The 18,836-nt window shown below is 40.4% G+C and overlaps 1 protein-coding gene across 1 annotated transcript; it reads left to right on the forward strand.

The window, feature by feature from the left end:
* Positions 1-556: 556 nt before the first annotated feature.
* Positions 557-17,992, forward strand: KLF5 (KLF transcription factor 5). Its single transcript, XM_024123143.3, has 4 exons — positions 557-1,317; positions 3,714-4,587; positions 5,583-5,642; positions 16,548-17,992. Exons 1-4 carry the CDS (start codon positions 1,066-1,068, stop codon positions 16,724-16,726), a joined length of 1,365 nt encoding a protein of 454 aa, XP_023978911.1. The 5' UTR covers positions 557-1,065; the 3' UTR covers positions 16,727-17,992.
* Positions 17,993-18,836: the final 844 nt, after the last annotated feature.

Below are 18,836 nucleotides of genomic sequence, written 5' to 3' on the forward strand. Positions count from 1 at the left end.
ATACGAGGTTGAAATGTGTGTGAAAACTACTCCTACCCATTTAAATACTGTAGGGAAAAAAAAAAACCAAGCTTTTATGTAAGGACTTAAAAAAATACTTGCCATTAAAACTTATTCAGGACATTCCAAATTTGCTTTGCTAAATGGATATATTCACTGCTAAAGATACACAGAGACAAGAGCTGTTTTTAAATTTATCACACCGCCCCTAGTTCTGCGCTAAAGAAAGTACATTTTGTATATTTAAAAATACACGCTCATTAAACAAAACTCTCCAAAACCCTAGCGTCCGCACCTAGCTGCCTTCTAGTTTTCAGCTTGTGGGTTTCAGGTCCTTGCACAACACCTAAGACCTGCAAAACTCTTTTTTCTCTCTAACCCTGGCAGAGAACAGTCCGTAGAGATCTCCCTCCACGTCTCCACCCGAATTCCCTCTCTTCCCCAGATTCCACCCGCTTCTTTCCTTCCTCCGCCCCCAGCTCCGCCAGCCCAATCTGTCAGAGAAGTTGTGTACAAACTGCGCGGCCGCCCTGCGCGCGAAGCTCGTGGCCCGAGAGGGGTGCGGTCCGCCCGGCGGAGGCGGAGCTCTGGGCCAGCTTCTCCTTCCTCATAGGCTAGTCGCTCCGGCCCGGCCAGCCTCGGGGCCTCGCGATTCGCCGGAGCGCTGCCAGTCTCGCCGCTGGGCTCCGCCCCCCCCGAGTTGGGTAAAATAGAGGCGGGCGTCAAGTGTCAGTAGTCGCGGGGCAGGTACGCGCGCTAGCAGCTCGTTCTGGGACACCGGCAGTGGCGGGAGCGGGCTCCGGAGGAGCGAGAGAGCGTGGTGGGGCGGGGCGGGAGAAAGTGGTCGCCCGGAGGACATCGGCGTTCACGCGAGGCGTAGCGGAAGAGTTTGGGTTTTCGTGCGCGCCTTCAAAAACCGCGCCTGCTGTGAGTTGAGGGGTACGCCCGGAGCCTCCCCTCCTCCGCCCGCCGCCCCGCGCGAGCTCGCCGGCCTGAGCCAGCGTGGGCGACGTGGGAAGCTCGCTCAACTCGCACCCCGCGCCCGGAGCCGACTCCCGAGTTCCCATGGCTACGCGGGTGCTGACCATGAGCGCCCGCCTGGGACCCATGCCCCAGCCGCCGGCCCCGCAGGACGAGCCCGTGTTCGCTCAGCTCAAGCCCGTGCTGGGCGCCGCGAACCCGGCCCGCGACGCGGCGCTCTTCCCCGGCGACGACCTGAAGCATTCGCATCATCACCCGCAGGCGCAGCCCGCGCCGCCGCAGCCGGCGCCGCCGCCCGCCGCCGGCCCGAGACTGCCAGCCGAGGAGCTGGTCCAGGTAGGAAGAGCTGCTCCCCTCCCTCCGCCTCCCTCCCGGGACTCGGGCGTGTCCCGCCGCTGCGACGCGCGGGCGACAGGGGCCGCTCCAGGCTGGGGCGCGCGTCGGGGCGCACCGCGGCCCGGGTCTGGGGGGCAGCCCCGCCCTGCCCTCCCGGCCGGGCACTCGCTTTTCGCCGGGAGAAGGTGGGGGGATCCGAAGGGGAGGGTCCAAGGGGAGTCTGTCCTGGCAGCTCTGTCCGGGAAAGGTTAAGGAGGGAAGTGGCGCTCACGCGCACCTTAGTTGTTTTTCTTCCACCCGGGGGATGAAACCTCGTACCTCACGCCCTACTTCTCTTCGATTCCGCGTGTCCTCTTAACCCCGCCTCCTGCCGCTGCCCCGGTCTTCGACTCCCCCCGTACCCACTCCCGTCCCACGCCGTCCCGGGTTCAGTGGAAACGCAAATCGGGGTGCTGGAGGGAGGCCCCTCGGGGTGCTAGTTTCATATCCCTTGGTGCAACCTGCTTTAGACGCTCTCGTAGGGCTGCCTTTGGGAAACAGGAGTTGGAAAAGCTAAGGTGGTGTTGGAGCGCTTATTTTTACTTAAAAAGAGAGACAAAGAAAGACCGGGGGTTGTTGGTTTCCTCATGTGCGCGTAAATTTCCTCCTGGAGCCTCGATGAAAGCTGGCAGTTGGCTTTTACACTTGCCCGGCAGCCGAATTAGAGCAACCGCCTGTTTCTTTCGCCCACGCAGGGAGTCATATAGCCCAGAAAAAACTTCCCGGGACTTTTAGCCTGTCCCAAGGAAAAAAAAAAAAAAAAATTGGAAACATACCCACATGCAAACAGCTGGAAGAGCTAAAATCAGAAACCACTAACCACCATGGGAGCGAAGTGCACGAAAGGGTTTAGTTCGGTTTATTTCAAGACGCCTCATTTAGTAGCCCCTTGGTACACTGTGTATTTGCTACCCACCTCCTGCTCCGGGGTGTCTGCGAGTGTCGCGGTGCTGTGAAAGGGCAGTGGCATTTGTCAGAGAAGTGACTCACAAGACCAGAGCGTTGATTTTTATTTTTAAATCGTGTCTATGCGGGAAACACGGTCTATATCCACACCGAATGATTCGGGGTCTGATTTGAAACACTTGAAATTAAGTAGTAGCAAAAAATCATTATTTTTTGTATTATTCACTGGTTAGGATGCCGCGGTTGATCGTTCTCTGAGCATCTAGTTTGGGGTGTTTTGTGTGTGTTTGTGGTTTTTTTCTGTTGAAATTTCCTTTCAGTGTAAAAAATTGTAGAAGTTTATGTTATACCAGGAAAGACGATAGCTGTAAAAGACGGAGGAGACCAGTTACAAGCTGGGTTGCGTCCTAAAAAAAAAAAAAAAAAAAAAAAATCACCATTTTAAAATGATTTGGTTATTTGTCAGTTTGCTGCTTAGAAGACACAAGAGGGTAAGGATGACTGAGCTTTTTACAGAGTGAGGGGGAATGTAGCATTGGCCCACTGAGGAACACACGATAAATCTTTGGCTGATGACTGTGCTGGCGACAGGCAGCTTCTCCCCCACCCACGGGCCCCTTAGCACCACTCTACCAGGGGAGTGGTTTTCCCCTAGGTAGTTAAAGATCTGTTGTAGATAGGGATATGAATAGGAACATTTCATTATCATATTAACCAATTACAGAATCTGCTGATTAAAATCAACATTTAGATCAAATGGTGAAGGGTGAAGTTGGTTTGTTCTTTCAGTGGATACTATGTTTTGCTCAAGACATTGTATTTAAGTTTCCACTGAACTATAAAATGGAAAAGGCACTGAAATAGCCAAGGAATATGTTTTATATTAGATATTTTAACAATATCTACCCCAGCAAAAAAAAAAAAAGAGAGAGAGAGAGGGAAACTTTGCAATATTATGGTTAAGGTTTGCTGGGGTTTTTTTTTTTTCTTTCTGTTTTAAACACTGAATTTACCTGTATGACATGAACAGAATCAAGGTAGTTTGGCCATATTACAATACTGTATTTCAGTTGCAAACTTAAATGTAATGGGGCAGGGAACCCTGCTTGTATGTGAGTGATGATAAAGTATACTTTATTATTGCATCAGAAAGGAATATTTTTTTCTGTTTGCTTCCGTTTTCTTCTTGGTTTGTCTCTTTCACTTTTTATCTGGGGTTGATTGGGGGCTATTTTACCAAATACTTGTTAAACACAGTTTCGTAAATTTTTGGTGAACCATTTTGTTACACAATTGACAAATAAACCTGATATGTTTATAAGCAACACTTAGGAGTTTGCCTTAGTACTTTTCGTAAGGATTGTTGGGGGGAATTTTTCGTAAGCACAGTTTGTCCTTCCTGAGATGATGAATTGGGTGGATTATACATGTTTGTATCTCTTCTTTTTTAGACAAGATGTGAAATGGAGAAGTATCTGACACCTCAGCTTCCTCCAGTTTCTATAATTCCAGAGCATAAAAAGTATAGACGAGACAGTGCCTCAGTCGTAGACCAGTTCTTCACTGACAGTGAAGGGTTACCTTACAGTATCAACATGAACGTCTTCCTCCCCGACATCACTCACCTGAGAACTGGCCTCTACAAATCCCAGAGACCGTGCGTAACACACATCAAGACAGAACCTGTTACCATTTTCAGCCACCAGAGTGAAACGACAGCCCCTCCTCCGGCCCCGACCCAGGCCCTCCCTGAGTTCACCAGTATATTCAGCTCCCACCAGACCGCAGCTCCAGAGGTGAACAATATTTTCATCAAACAAGAACTTCCTACACCAGACCTTCATCTTTCTGTCCCTCCCCAGCAGGGCCACCTGTACCAGCTCCTGAATACACCGGATCTAGATATGCCCAGTTCTACAAACCAGACAGCAGTGATGGACACTCTTAATGTTTCAGTGTCGGCCGCCATGGCGGGTCTTAACACTCACACCTCTGCCGTCCCGCAGACTGCCATGAAGCAATTCCAGAGCATGCCCCCTTGCACATACCCCATGCCAAGTCAGTTTCTTTCCCAGCAGGCCACTTACTTCCCCCCGTCACCACCAAGCTCAGAGCCTGGAAGTCCAGATAGACAAGCAGAGATGCTCCAGAATTTAACCCCACCTCCATCCTATGCTGCTACAATTGCTTCTAAACTGGCAATTCATAATCCAAATTTACCTGCCACTCTGCCAGTTACTTCGCAAAACATCCAGCCTGTCAGATACAATAGAAGGAGTAACCCCGATTTGGAGAAACGACGCATCCACTACTGCGATTATCCGGGTATGTGATCCTGCCTGGTTGAAGCATCGATATGTGTATTTAGTGTGTGTTTGTGTGTGCCTTTTTACACAGGAGAGTAGTGCTTGACGATAAAAAAAAAAAAAATTCACCTACTCCGTTCTTGTCGCATCCCAGTCTCTGTGCCTGACCCAAGTTTGTAACCGTTTAGTTACCTAGTGTTTATGTGATGTGTTAAAAAGTCTGGAATATTTGGAAAAAAAAGAGGTTACTTTGGACTTTTTTTCTCTTTAACATTATATACGTTAGAGTCTTGCTACATCTTCTTTGTTTACCATAGCAATCTAAATTGGAGTTCTTAATTCTACATTAAGTACCCTGAAAAGGGATTACTTAAGTAAGGTAGGGGAAAATAAGGGGTGGGAATGAAGAGTAGGTTGCTACAAGACAGGACTGTCTACAGAATAGATTTCAAGGTTGGTTCTGATAGCATGTGAACATACGCTCATTCTTGAATGAGATACGTGGCCCAAAATATAAATTGATGACGATTATGAATATATCTACAAGTTGCTGGCATAAGCTAGTTTATGATTAATACAGGGTATAATTTATTATACATGATATGGCATGACATACTAAATGAAAAAACAAGATGTGGGAGTACAGAAAATTGCAGTCATCTTGGATAATGGTTTAACATTGTCAGGTCTAGAGCCATTAAAATTTTTTAAATCACTGAAGTATGTGTTGCTAGTATAAAGCACCTACTGGTATAAGCACAAATTTCCCATTTGTAGCTTGGCTTGATTGCCTGCTCTCTTTCTGCTAAAGTGATACATAAAGCAAATCACATTATACCTTTAATCAGGTAATAGGGGAGTACGCTTTAAGACATCTCTTAAAATTGAAGTTTCAAATACCTCCTTGCGTGAGATATTTCTTCTGTAAAGCCAGATTTTAAACACCGAATCATCAAATGTAAAGATTGCAAAAGGATCTCCAGAATGACACGCTGTTCTTCTCCTTTATTTTAGGCTGCACAAAAGTTTATACAAAATCTTCTCATTTAAAAGCTCATCTGAGGACTCATACTGGTATGTTAATTTTCTTGTTAATTCTGTGAGTTGTGTAAACAGTATTAAGTGGTATTCATCCTTTAAAAGCCAACACGTGGTTTGATCTCTTCTTTCTTCTGTCAACTTTTATTTTTTAATGGCCTACCTTTTCAGCACTGGCTTGGCTCAAAATTCAGTTCAGTGAAAAAGTTTGGTTCCAGGAAGGCTGACGTTCCCTCACTAAGGCCTTGCCCTGTCATCTCACATAGAATTAATTGCTCGCAAACATAAACAACGATGTTTACTAATGGATTTTAAAACTTTAATGGCACTGCTATTCCTATCTAGAAGGAAAAGTAACTCATTTTCTCCCTCCGCAGCAAATCAGTTGGCTTCTATAAAGCTATATCAAACACTAAAACCTTTTCTATTTAGCATGTAAAGCATAACTGCTGAATACATTATCTTTAGTTTCACCTTAACCTAAAATATCTGCGTTTAGCATGTTTTCCATGCTTGATGAAAGGTAGGGTCGAAATTGCAGAGTATTAAAATCAGGCAAAACTGGGGTTGTGGTTTAAAAGTTACTCTACATCCTTCCCCAGCCCGTATTTTATACATCAGAGAGACTTTATCCTTATTCTAGCTTATATCTCATCCGTGTTTAACATGTTTAGCCCCTATAATTTTATGAATACATATCTTGTCAGATCTAAACAATCATTTAAAAGTGCTTTTTCATTTTAAAACTTTACATCAGAACTCATATGAGGATGAAACTAGGTGGCAAGCTGTAAAAGCCTCCAAGTACCCAAAGTATTTGCAAATATATAGGTGGTTACTGTTCGTGATTTTCTTAAAAGGATAGCCCTAAAGGGAGGAACCTATACAAAGTGATGGTTGTGTTTTTTTTCCTCTCAGTAAATGCAGCTTTAACCTAAAGTTCAGAGAATAAGTTTGCTAATAAAAGCAATGACCTAGCAAAATGTTTTATTCCATCATTGCTATGGAAACCAAAGTATTCAACAGTTCCTTTGAATGGGTTGTTGGATTAGTGTAAGGACTTGACTCTCCCCAGGCTAGATGTTACTATGGAAATTGAGTTTTGATAAATGAAACAGTTATCTCTTAACTGCTGCATTAAAAAGTAAAAGCCTTTGAACAAAGGTCAGTGCTGAGATAGAGCTCTAAGAGGAATATGGCTGCAGACATTTTGTATGCACGTTAGGAAGTATTGCTTGATATCCCAGTGATAAATACTACTTCTTCAAATCTGAATAGTGTTGGCGACAATGTGGTAGATTCCAGGGCTTTCTGAGCAAGTGCTTTTAAAGAAAAGACATCTCATGTATTTATCAGTGAAACCAATGGGTTAATTCGGCCCAGAGTTTTTAGATAGAGACAGATTGATTATGTAAAAGGAAAGATCCTACCTCAGCAGCCCAAAGTAGAAGTTATATTTATAGTTAAACAAACAGCCATTAAGCATATAAACTCCGTCTGAAGTTTTCAGAATACATATGACAAGGCCATGAAAACATTCCCTATAGAAATACTAAACTATCCTTTATGTGTTATATGTTAAGGAAACATTGAAAATGGGTTTTTACTTGAATTTTGATTAAGGAGAAGAGGAAATAACTTAAAAACTTTTGAACGATTGTTTTATTTTCCTTTGAAAGTCCTTGAAACAGGAGATAGAAAGGAGGGAACAAGTTTCTCCTGAGGTTAAAGTCTCCTAATAAAAGAGGAGGGCGATACTATATAACGATGTAATCAACTGCTTATTGCAGGGATGTAGTCAGAGCATATCTAAATGACCTTGCAACCCCTGTCAGCGTTTAGTGCTCTGAATGCTTATACCTAGGATTCTGGAACTTGACCTGCTGGCAGAGAAATTTAATAGTGGGTTGTCTGAACAATGCTCGTACTTTAAAAAACAAAAAACAACTGAAAAGAAGATGTAGGCCTAGTTTGGGTCCCATGCATCGACTTTTTCACCAGATCATAAAAGTGTGGCCATCGACATCTGATGAGTGAGACCCTGTAATCCAGTTTAATAAAGTTTTGTTTGATAGCCTTTCAGATGCCTTGGGGAGGGTTTGTAGCAGACTTGTTCATCTGGCTAAACCCGTTCTTGGGTAATCATAGAGCATTGAGGTTGTTTTCTCCTCATTTCTAGTTTCTAGACAATGCCTTTGAAAATTACCTGTGCTCTCTCATTGCATCCTCCCCACCCTGCCTGTTGTTTTTTAATGAATGTATCTGAAACCAGCGAAGTCTTTTTTTTCTTCTTCTTCCTTTAAAGGCCCAGGTATTTCTAAGTAACTGCTCTCATGTAATAGATTTTTGTTTTCTTTCTGTCTCCCGCCCACCCCCTGCCCACCTCCCCTGACAATTTGTTAGGGAACTTTAAAAACAATTTATATGGGAAGGTCGATCTTGTTTCTGATATCAAAAATAAAAAATGACTTTTTAAATGATTGCCATTTTGCAGGCAGAATGTGAAGGACCCTAGGATTTCTTTGGAATATAATTGTGATTGCTTTAAAATGTCAAGTTACCTTATGTTTTAAAAATGATTTAAGCAATTAAAACAGCTTATGCCTGAGTTCTATTTAATTGCATATTCTGGATTTTTAGATTGCAAATGCTTCTTGACTTAAAAATTGAACATAAGGAAGCAGTCCTTCCAAAACAAGACCTTTTTAAAAAAATTTGGGATGAAAGAGTAGAAAATAATCAGTTTCTTGAACCGGAAGTCTCATTGCATTCAAGTTTTTCTAAGTTTATGCACTTTGATTTCTTTATTCAGAAAGAATATGCAAATAATAAAAAGTTCTATCTTTATGTGGGTAGACAAAATACCTGAAACGGATGTTTCCTCTGTTCTAGGAAAAAAACTATTTCACTTAAAAACATGCTACGTCTTTATATACATGTGGTACCATACTTACAAGCCTATAAGGGTACCCTTAAACGTGTGTAGGGGTGTTTGTGTGTTATTTGTAGTGTGTGTATATACATGTCATGCCTCTGGTTAGAAATAATTATGGCTGCTTCTAGGCAACAGTGTCAAGAAGTGTATATTTCCAAATAAAATTATATTTGCACTTTTAACAGCATTTAAATTCGAACATTCTACTGAAATTTGTGTAAGCCTCATGACGTGTACAAGGGGCTTTACCCATTGCCATCATTTGAAAGCCGCTCCCAAGCACCTTTTTTTAAAAAGAGATTCACATAACCATTCTGCCCTTACAAATCAAGGTGACTGTTAAACTGATTCATAAATCAAAAAGAATATTCTGCTGCAACCAGCAGTATAGTTGTTTCTGCTCATACATCTTACTGTCTTTAATTTCGTAGTGAAGATTTTGAAAACTTCTGAGCACAGGCTTGGGGCCCAAATATAGGAAAAAGTTAAGACTATTTATAACAAAGAAAAATTTGCAAGAAATTGAAAAAATTTCTCATCATCTGATACTGGTTTCTTAGTATGCCTAAGAGTATACCATAAGTTAAAATGCTGCTTTTACATTGAGTGTGGAAATTTCTTTGAAAATTGTGTTTACACATTAGTAAAAAGTACTTACTTTCCAAATAAAGAGTTCTGAAAAAGTAAATAGTGAGCTCTGAATACAAATGTTTGAAATCTGAGTAGTTTTAGTCACATGTATGGCTGTGCACTTAACCCTAGAGTATATACTAAAGCAGTTGGGAAAAGAGGGTATGGTAACCTTTTAAGGTCATTTGTCAGCTGTCTGGAGCAGGGCAGAAAATGAGCATTTGTGCAGAGTCTGAGCAGCACAGGAAAAGGACCATTGGAAACACCCCACAAAAGAAAATGGAAACATAAATAACATAACGCAGAATGGACTGTGGGTGAAGCGCTATCCTGTTAGAATCCCACAGTGAGCTGTATTTGGGATTCCTTGTTTAAGAAAGAATTTCACAGTAAACCTTGGAAAGATTTTGAGCCCAAGCCTACTTGTAAAGGGACTAAATTCCTACGTTCTGCCTTACTTGCTCTGTAGAACACTTTCTTATCTAATGACGTTTATATTAAGATGTTACCATGTATACTTTAAAATACAGAATCTCTGCTAGAGATTTATTGCTAAGCATTGATTTTAGTTTCAGTTTGGGTACTAAAAAATCCTTAGGTATAAATTCCTGTCTAGTTCCTTGCTCTACACTTACTATCCATTAAATATATTAGGTATGGATTTTTATTTTAAAATACTGACCATGTTGATAATAAAGGTATTTTGATTTGTAGCACTTCCCCACAAATAGAAAACATTCATAATGTTCTGAGCAAGAGTTACTCCTTTTGTGGAACTGTGGGAAGTGGTAAAACACTTAAAAAATATAGGAAGGACTTCATTTCCTTAGAAAATGATTTAGAGCTAAAATCAGCATATGACTGTATATATGACCTTAGTGGAGATCATGCAGTTTGGATCTAGAGGTCAATATTGGTTAAATGTGTAACCTGTGTTATTTGTAGAGATGAAGCAGTTTTGCAGGATGAAATTAGTACTCAGTGATTTTTTTTTGAGTCTATATTTGAAAACTATGCAGGAAAAAGTATCACATTTAGCCTGTGTTATATGTTACTAGTTAAACATTCTTAAATTATTTTTGTTTGCAGCTTTGAAATTTATTTTCTATATTGACAATTTCAAGTTAATGTAAAAAAAAAAAAAAATAGTGGCTTAAAGAGAGTCTCTGGTTCAGACCCCTGGAAAGGTATTTATGAGCGTGAAAGCTTAGAAACAATTTCTTTTTAATGACTCACTGGGAAGATTAAACTTTGCTTCTGCGACTTGTTCTTTCATCCGAAAACCATTTACATAGGAAATTGATTAAACATTGTTTTGAGATGATAAAGCTTATGGAAGGTTAAGAAGTATAATTTGATGAAGTAAACGTTTTTGACTGATCGTGTGGAGGATCCAGAGAGAATCTCCTCTTCCTTTTGTTTTTATAAATTAGTGGGAGAAGGTGGTTCATAGATGGATTAAATAGAATTGCTGAAGTTGAGACAGAAACAGTTGGCTGTGAAGGTAGTGAGAATGTAGTTTTTTTTAAAGTAATGGTTTAATCACCAAAGGTTTTTACTTTGGCAGATATTTTTAGTTCTGTAGAATGTAATAGTTGTTGACTTGATGAGCTACATCTTTTCAGGTGAAAGATTAGAAACAAAGTAATGTCCTACTTCAGTAAGTGTCTGTGTAGCAGCATTCCTCTTCTGTCAGCCAGTATTATTTATATTCAGGGATCTCTAACAACTCTGATTAAGGGTGAGTTACTGTTTTAGAAGTACACCATAGGTAGCTTTCATTAAAAAACATCGGGGCAAAAGAAAATACTTTTGACTACTTTATAAATATAAACCTTGAAGAGTTGGGAAGAATCTGCAGGTCAAGGTAACCACGTTAAGTGCAAATTAAAGGAAAGGATATCTAGTACTCATTCAGTGCTAGAAAAATGAAAACATAGAGTTTTTCTATTTTGGTTAAAAAGGAGAAGGTAAAATATTTCACCAAGACTTTGCTTTTTTAAAAAAAAAAAATTCGGTTTGGGCTCTTATTAGAAGAAGGTGAATCTGAATGTTGTCTTTTTGTCAGGAGACTCAGGAATTGGTATTTCATTGACACTTATCAACGATAGAGAATGTTTTTGTCCAGAACCCTTAGGAGAAGTAGCAGAGAGGAGCTTAGGTGCCTAGAGATTGGTCCTGCTGGGGTAGAGATATCCTGTCACCCAGGATATCACGCCCACCCCTGGCCCCTTCAGGTGTGGCAGTTCCCTGGCTGCCTTTGGCCAGCACTAGGGGCTCCACAACTGCTTGGTTTTCATCAAATCCAATCCAGTTCTGGAAAAGAAAACTCGTTTACATAGTTGATTTATCCTTGGACAGCTTCAGGATGGATAATCAACTGATTCTGAACATGTCCTTCTGAAGAGGCTAAAAGTACGGCTCTCGCCTAAATGTACCTTTAGTCAGATTACACTCAGTGGTCCTCGGCAAAACGGAACCAGGCAAAGCCCTGCTGCAGGTGGGTTCGTAGAAAAAAAGACACAATATGGTGGCCTCACACTAGGTGCTTTCCTGTCTCTTATACCTTCTCTCCTTTTCGTGAACGAAAATTCCCAAGTTGGTCAGCCTTGGGCCAAACACGATTAACCAAAGGTGCATGAGGAGAAGTGAGGCAATAGAAGACAGTCTCTGCCTTTGAGGAACTTTCACGGCTAGTGAAGGAGGCAAAATACAGCTATCTGAAGCCTTCATTCAGCAATATCTGTGCCAGTGTAAATCAGTCATTTAAATCACATTTAAGTGATGATGGAGATATAGAGAAGTGGAATGATTTCTCTTGGACTGTTCAGAGGTTTTCTAGAAGGAATCAGGTGAGTCCGATTTTAAGGATACGCAGGGAGAAAGAAGGGAATTTCTTAATATATCCTTTCAATTAGCCTCCTTAAAGTGAGTACATTATTGACAGGGATACTATATCTAGTAAACATTAGGTGCATTTTGCAAATACTGGTAATACAGATCTTTGAAATGAACTGCCTACCCTTCTGTTGCCAGGTGTAGGAGATGTTCTGCAATGACCTTTAATAAAAAAGATTTTTAATGGAAAATTACTGACATAGATATATAGAAATATGAATTAATGAACCCAAATCGTCTTGCTTTATCTGTTTTTTAAGATACCTAACATTTCCCTATGAGTTTATTTAATCTTGGGATTAAAGCTTTTTTTTTATCCTTTTAGTAGAATGTATACTGTTTCTGCTCTAAATGCCTTAAGTCGCTAATGATGGGAAAAGTTCTAATTATTCTTGAATTGCATGAAAATATTTTCCTCCTGAAATAAGAGCTCATTTTGAGCATCAAGGACTCAAATTCTAAGAATTAAGCTTAAGTATTGACTCTTGAAATTATTTTATTCCACTTTAACAGTCAGAATAGAATATGGATGTTAAGCTTTTTGAGGCCAGAGCCCAAGTCTTATTCGTTGTGTTTTGCAAGTCACTTGGTACAGGTTACACTCATCAGTACAGGTTATACTCTCCTTTACTAAACACTGACTTTAATTTTGATGATTTGGGGCCTCTATCAAATATAATTGATTGGATTTATTTTTTAGCCATCAGGAAGGAAACCAGGTACACAAATTTGCTGTAACAGAAAAGTTACCTAAAATAACTGCTGTAAGATAAATATTGCCATCTGTGATATTTTTCTTTTGTTAGAAGAATCTGTGTAGAACATTCTAGGGAAAGGCCTTGGTGTGAGTCTATTGAATATGTTCAGCAGAGCAGAGAAACTTTTCCCATTCTATTGTGGTAGATTCAAAAGTCATTTCTTAATCTATTCAACAGAAGAAAAAACATCGCTAAAGACTTTTCAAATACTTTACAGACATGTTCTGCTAACCCACTTTAGCCTCTGGGGTAAAAGAGAGCCATCATGAGGTGATATTTGGGGGTTGTCAGTCCCAGCATAGAACAGCTCTCGGGACTCCACAGGTCCTGAAAAACAGGTCTCCCCCCACCGAGGGATGGCTCAGTCAGGGTGTGTCCTGTGCTTCAGACAGTCTGGGATCTCAGGCCTGCTGTCAGTCCATTAAGCTAGTCATTAACTGACCTTCACAAGTGGCTTCAGAATCTTTAAATACAGGTGAACAATATCTTTGTGTTCCTTAAATCATTCATATAGAGCGTGTACTCGTGTTTGCTAATGGAGGATGTAAGCAGGACATTGAGGAAAAGTGGCAGGCCAGGCTTCTGAACGTGGAGCTCATCATTTTGCTTCTAACTCCTGGAGGTGTTGTGAGGATAAATGAAATACAAGTACCTGAGTTGGGAGTATGTGCTCACTGTCTGTTTCTGCCTGCTCCCTTCTTCTACTGGTAATGTTTTTGCTTAACATTAATTGACTTAATCAGTATGGACCATATGTATGTTTAACTTAACAATTTTTTAAAAGATCAGGGATTTCTAGTAAAATAGTCCCAGTAATTTTAAAAGAGAATGAGAAAGTACATACTTTATGCGAGATAAATGAAGCTTGTTTTACATGCTGTACAAATTTGTCACTTTTTTTTTTCTCTTTGCCTTTGGAAAGTTTCACATTAACAGCATGAGAACTTAAAAATACAGCTGATGTTGAAAGAGCTTAACTAAATATTTTAAATTGGTGGTATTGGAAAGAGATTCTGTAAAAATCCAATTAAACTTTTGAAAGCTCTATCTTGTTGAAATAACTTAAAGGAAGTTAGTTTGGTTTCCCAGAAGTACTATGCATAGTGTTTCTGGCTGAGGAAGAAAGGCCTGAATCTGCTATTTGGCCAGAAATTGGGTACCAGTTTCCTCTACAATGTTTTACTTGAGCCGTGTTGACACTTGAACAAATCCCGTAGAAACTGCCTCAAGTGGGGAATAGCTGTCCTTGCTTTTATGGTAAAGCCCTGGCCCCACAACTAACGTCCAGACAGTGGTAGTATTCTTGGCTGAATAACCTATAGATACATATACACTGAGAGCAAAACCCCAAATGTTTTAGGAATTTTCATGGCTACCGTTTTTCAACCAATCAGGAAAGTAAACTTTAAAAAATACTGATGCAGTTTATTGCTTCCTAGCCAGTAAAAATAGTGAACAAAAAGAGTCTAGTGTCCCTTGTTTCTTAAATAAACTCTGAAAATTCAGTTCTCTTGCCATTTAATTATTCAATTCAAAAGACTAGAATGACTTCTTTTAAAATTGGGGCACTTTAGGATTTTTTTTCCTTGCCTCAGACATCAGAAATAACTTTCTCTTCCCATTACATGACAGTAATGTATTTAACCAACAGGTTTGTTTTTGTGATTTATTTTTCACGAGGAACAAAAACAAACACTTGTGTGCAAAAGGTTAATTTTTTTCTGTTTGATTTACGTCGACAAGAGTGATAGCTACATTTACAACTGGCGTTAAGACGTTTCTATGTATTAAACAGATTACACGTGAATGTAAGTGAAAGAAAAGTGGTTTATTTCTTGTTACTCAAAAGGTTTAAGTATATGCGCTTTCTTTGAATTTACTCCGAGGGGGAAAAAAAAAACACTTCAGGTATTGAGGTGTGCGTTTTTTCAGTGGAGCAGTAGGAACCTAAAGGGGACTTAAAAACACAAAGAATATCTGTGTCTTGGCTCAGAGGCAGAGGAGACAAGAGGCGAAGGGTGACTAAGGGGTGCACACCACAGGCGTTGAAAGGAAGTCTCCTGGGAAGTAACTGGTACAAGATTCAGAGGGCTGCTCTGGCCCTTCCATCTCTGTCCTTAATGGGATTTTGTTTAGGAGTCAAGAGTGGTTATCAGGACAGCAAAAATACATTAACCACGAGCTGTGGAAACCTCAGTTGATGTGAACAATGTCTTTTAAAATTTGGACTCAGTTGAGTCATCTTACAACCTCCTGAATATGATCCTGCTAAATCAGGCAGAAAGGTAGTTGGATTTCACTGTGGTACTAAGTAACCAGCGTTCAAAGCACCTCTTCCCTTGCAGAAGAAAACGTTTTAAGGAATTTAGGAGTTTGGCTCTTCAGAGTTTTAAAATGCTATCCATATAAAACTCAGCAGTAAGCCAGCAGTACTTGAATGTGCAGATTGACTTCACAAACTCTCATCTTAAACAAACTCATGGAAAATTATCACAAAATAAAGCAAAAATATAGGAACTACTAGTGAATGCTCAGTGAGAAGTTCTTAGGTTTGGGGATTTATTCAGAGGAATACATGATCTTAATTAAATAGGATTAATTAACTCTCAAACTGGGAGTTACGACTGCCTTATAAATAGCAAGTCGTTTTTTTTCCAAAGGTGACATTAATTTTATGTGTATATCAAAAATATGCAATGATGCAGGGCAATTGCATGAAGTCAGAAGCTGGTCTGGAGTGAAGGGTAGCGGTAGCAAAGGCCTTTGACAGACCATCCGGGAGTTTCTTTGGGTGCCACTGTAGGCAGAATCCTTTGGGGCTGCCAGTATTGAGTAGTTTTGAAAGATTAGCAACCAGCAAACTTTAGACAACATTAAGAATAATACAGATTGCAGGGGGTAGGGCAGCGGCTCAGATATCAATTCCCTATTTAAGTGAAGAGAGCTGTGAAAGAACAGGAAGATTGATTTAGAGGCTTTTCTATGTTACACATACAAGCTCCACGAGGTCAGGCATTTTTGTTTTATCCTAAGCATTCGGGACGGTGCCTGGCATATAATATGCATTTGGCACGTCGTTGATGGAGTGGATTTTGCTTTTTGGCGCAATGCATTGCAGAGGAAAATTAAATGCATTTATCAGCAAATGTTAGAATTATTAGGGCTGTTTCATGAGCCTTCACCAAAGTGAAGTTATCGGTACCAGACTTTCTGATCTGGTTGGGGAATTACTAAATAGCAAATGCATAAAGCTTTAGCACCATTCAACTTTAATCTTTTTCTAGCTTTGTTTTGCTTCAGTCTGAAAAATGGGAAGGTGTGTATGTATGTGTACTGGAGTGAATTTCAAAGAGCCAGTGCCCAGTAGTCCATTTTGGAAAGCCATGTGTTCAAGCAAACTGGCTTACGTGCTGGAAGTTTCGGTGTGGCTAATTCAGAAACTTTTAGGACCACTTTGTTGACGTGAAGGATCTCAGTTGTGGTCCATTAAGTTTATAGTATTGGTGAACAGAATACTTTTTCTCTCTGTAATTAAGTGCTCTTCCTGCAAAACAGTGACTCTCTGCGCTAGATAACTCGAGGGGTTTTTAGTTCATCAAGGAATTCGCACACTTCCCTCCTCGGAGCATGAGTTTGAGAGAAACGCCTTAGCAGGCAGTACTGCCTGTGTCCGTGTTCCGAGTCACCCCTTCACCTCCTCCTCTTGGTCCCTTGGCGCAGGTGAGAAGCCGTACAAGTGCACCTGGGAAGGCTGCGACTGGAGGTTTGCGCGCTCGGACGAGCTGACCCGGCACTACCGCAAGCACACGGGGGCCAAGCCCTTCCAGTGCGGCGTGTGCAACCGCAGCTTCTCCCGCTCGGACCACCTGGCCCTGCACATGAAGAGGCACCAGAACTGAGCTGCCGCCGCCGCCGCCCGCCTATCGCCTGCCACCGCTCCTCCGCTCGCTTGGCAAAATTCTAAACTACAGACTTAACTATATAGAGAAAAATGAAAACGAAGACAAAAGACTGGAAATGTATATTTTGTATATTTGAGAAAACAGGGAATACATTGTATTAATACCAAAGTGTTTGGTCCTTTTCAGAATCTGGAATGCTTGCTGTAACCTGGCTTCACCCAGGCAGATGCCAATCATCTCAGACAGGCAGCCTCATCTCAGTGCGGATCGGGGGTGCAGGGTGTGTTTGCAGTGTTCTTCCCAAAGCACCACCATTTAATGTGACAGTGTTTAGTAAACAAGTCAGTTGGCAGGCACAGGAAGTCGGCTGGATTGTGTGTCAAGATTTTACTTGACATCGGAGGAGTTTTTTCAACACTAGGTAATTCTCTAGAGGTTCGCAGCATACCTGGCAATTCCAAATAGCCATTGAACAAATGTGGGTTTTTTGTTTTTTTTTCTTTTTTTTTAAATATGAGTTGCCTATATTTGCTCTTCGAGATTTTGTAAATATGCAAATCAGCTTTATAGGTTTATTACACGTTTTCTAAGATTCTTTTGGGGAAAAAATCATAACTAATTCTTTTGAAAATAACCGTGAATACATTGACAGTTAGAACCTGTGGTAAGATACCTTTTAAAACCTCACCGAATTCATTTCTCTAGGGGGAAGAAGTAATAATCATTCAGATGAACTTCAAAAGCAGATTTCATGCACTGATTAAAATCAGATTGTTTATTTTAAATATGAGCGACATTTTGTATGAATTGTGAACTCCAGAGCTAAAAGATAGTTAACAATATTCAAAAATTAAACCTCTTACAATAAGCTGAACAGTGTCATTTTTTAAAAAGACGGACTTAGGTGGTTTCCACACGGCAGTGTCGATCGAGTTTTATGATGTAGTTTTCGTATATGGAAACGTGGAATTTATGATGCAGGTTTCATATACCGAGATGTTTGCTCGTGCAGTACAGTTGGTTAAATGCCAGTTTATGTGGACTTTGCATGTAATATACAGTGAGACACAGTAATTTTACCGAAATTACAGTGCAGTTTAGTTAATCTATTGTTAATACTGACTCAGTGTCTGCCTTTAATTATAGATGACATGTTGAAAACTTAAGGAAGTAAGTGCCACACAGATGCAAGATAAAATAGTAACGTGACACTGATGCTGTCAACCAGAGGGCAGAATGAATAAGCAAAATGCCAAAAGCGGTCTTAATTGAAATGAAAACTTAATTTTGTTTTTAAAATATTGTTTATCTTTATTTATTTTGTGGTAATATAGTAAATTTTTTAGAAAATTTTCATAACTTGGTAAATTATAGTTTTGTTTGTTAGAAAAGTTGCTCTTAAAAACGTGTAAATAGATGACAAACGGTGTAAATATTTTGTAAGAGGCTTCAAAATGTTTATACGTGGAAACATACCTACATGAAAAGCGTAAGTTGGTTGCTGTTTTGCTTCTTTTTCCCTCTTATTTTTGTATCGTGGTCATTTCCTATGCAAATAATGGAGCAAACAGCTGTATAGGTGTAGAATTTTTTGAGAGAATGAGATGTTTATATATATATAAATGACAAATTTTTTTGGAAAATAAAAAGTGCCTAAAAGATTCATGCTGTGCCTTCCTTCTTCCCCTACCATAGCAAAAACAGTGAACAAATGCCTTTCTCATAGCCATATACGAGGGTCCGTTTTATGTGGGCAGGTAATAAAAAAACAATTGCCACTTTGAACCAGTATCTACTTTTGTTTAAGACAAAAGAGAGGAATTTGTTTTTACGATATCGGAGGTATAAAGGGAGGCATACTTCATGAATGCTGATTTCTTTAGCACCCCCCCCCCGCCCCCGCCCATTACACAGACACATATTGACTTTACCTTCTCAAAATCATTAGTTGAAGACACTGTGGAGCTAATTTGTGTATATCCTAGTTTTGTCAGAGGTGAACAAAACAAGAATTGGGGTTTTAACTTTTTTTTTTCCTTTTTAAAAGAGAAAGAGTGGGAATTTCCAGGTGGTCCAGTGGTTAGGACTCTGCCCTTCCACCGCAGGG

This window comes from Physeter macrocephalus, chromosome 13, assembly GCF_002837175.3.
Source record: "Physeter macrocephalus isolate SW-GA chromosome 13, ASM283717v5, whole genome shotgun sequence".
NCBI lineage: Eukaryota > Metazoa > Chordata > Mammalia > Artiodactyla > Physeteridae > Physeter > Physeter macrocephalus.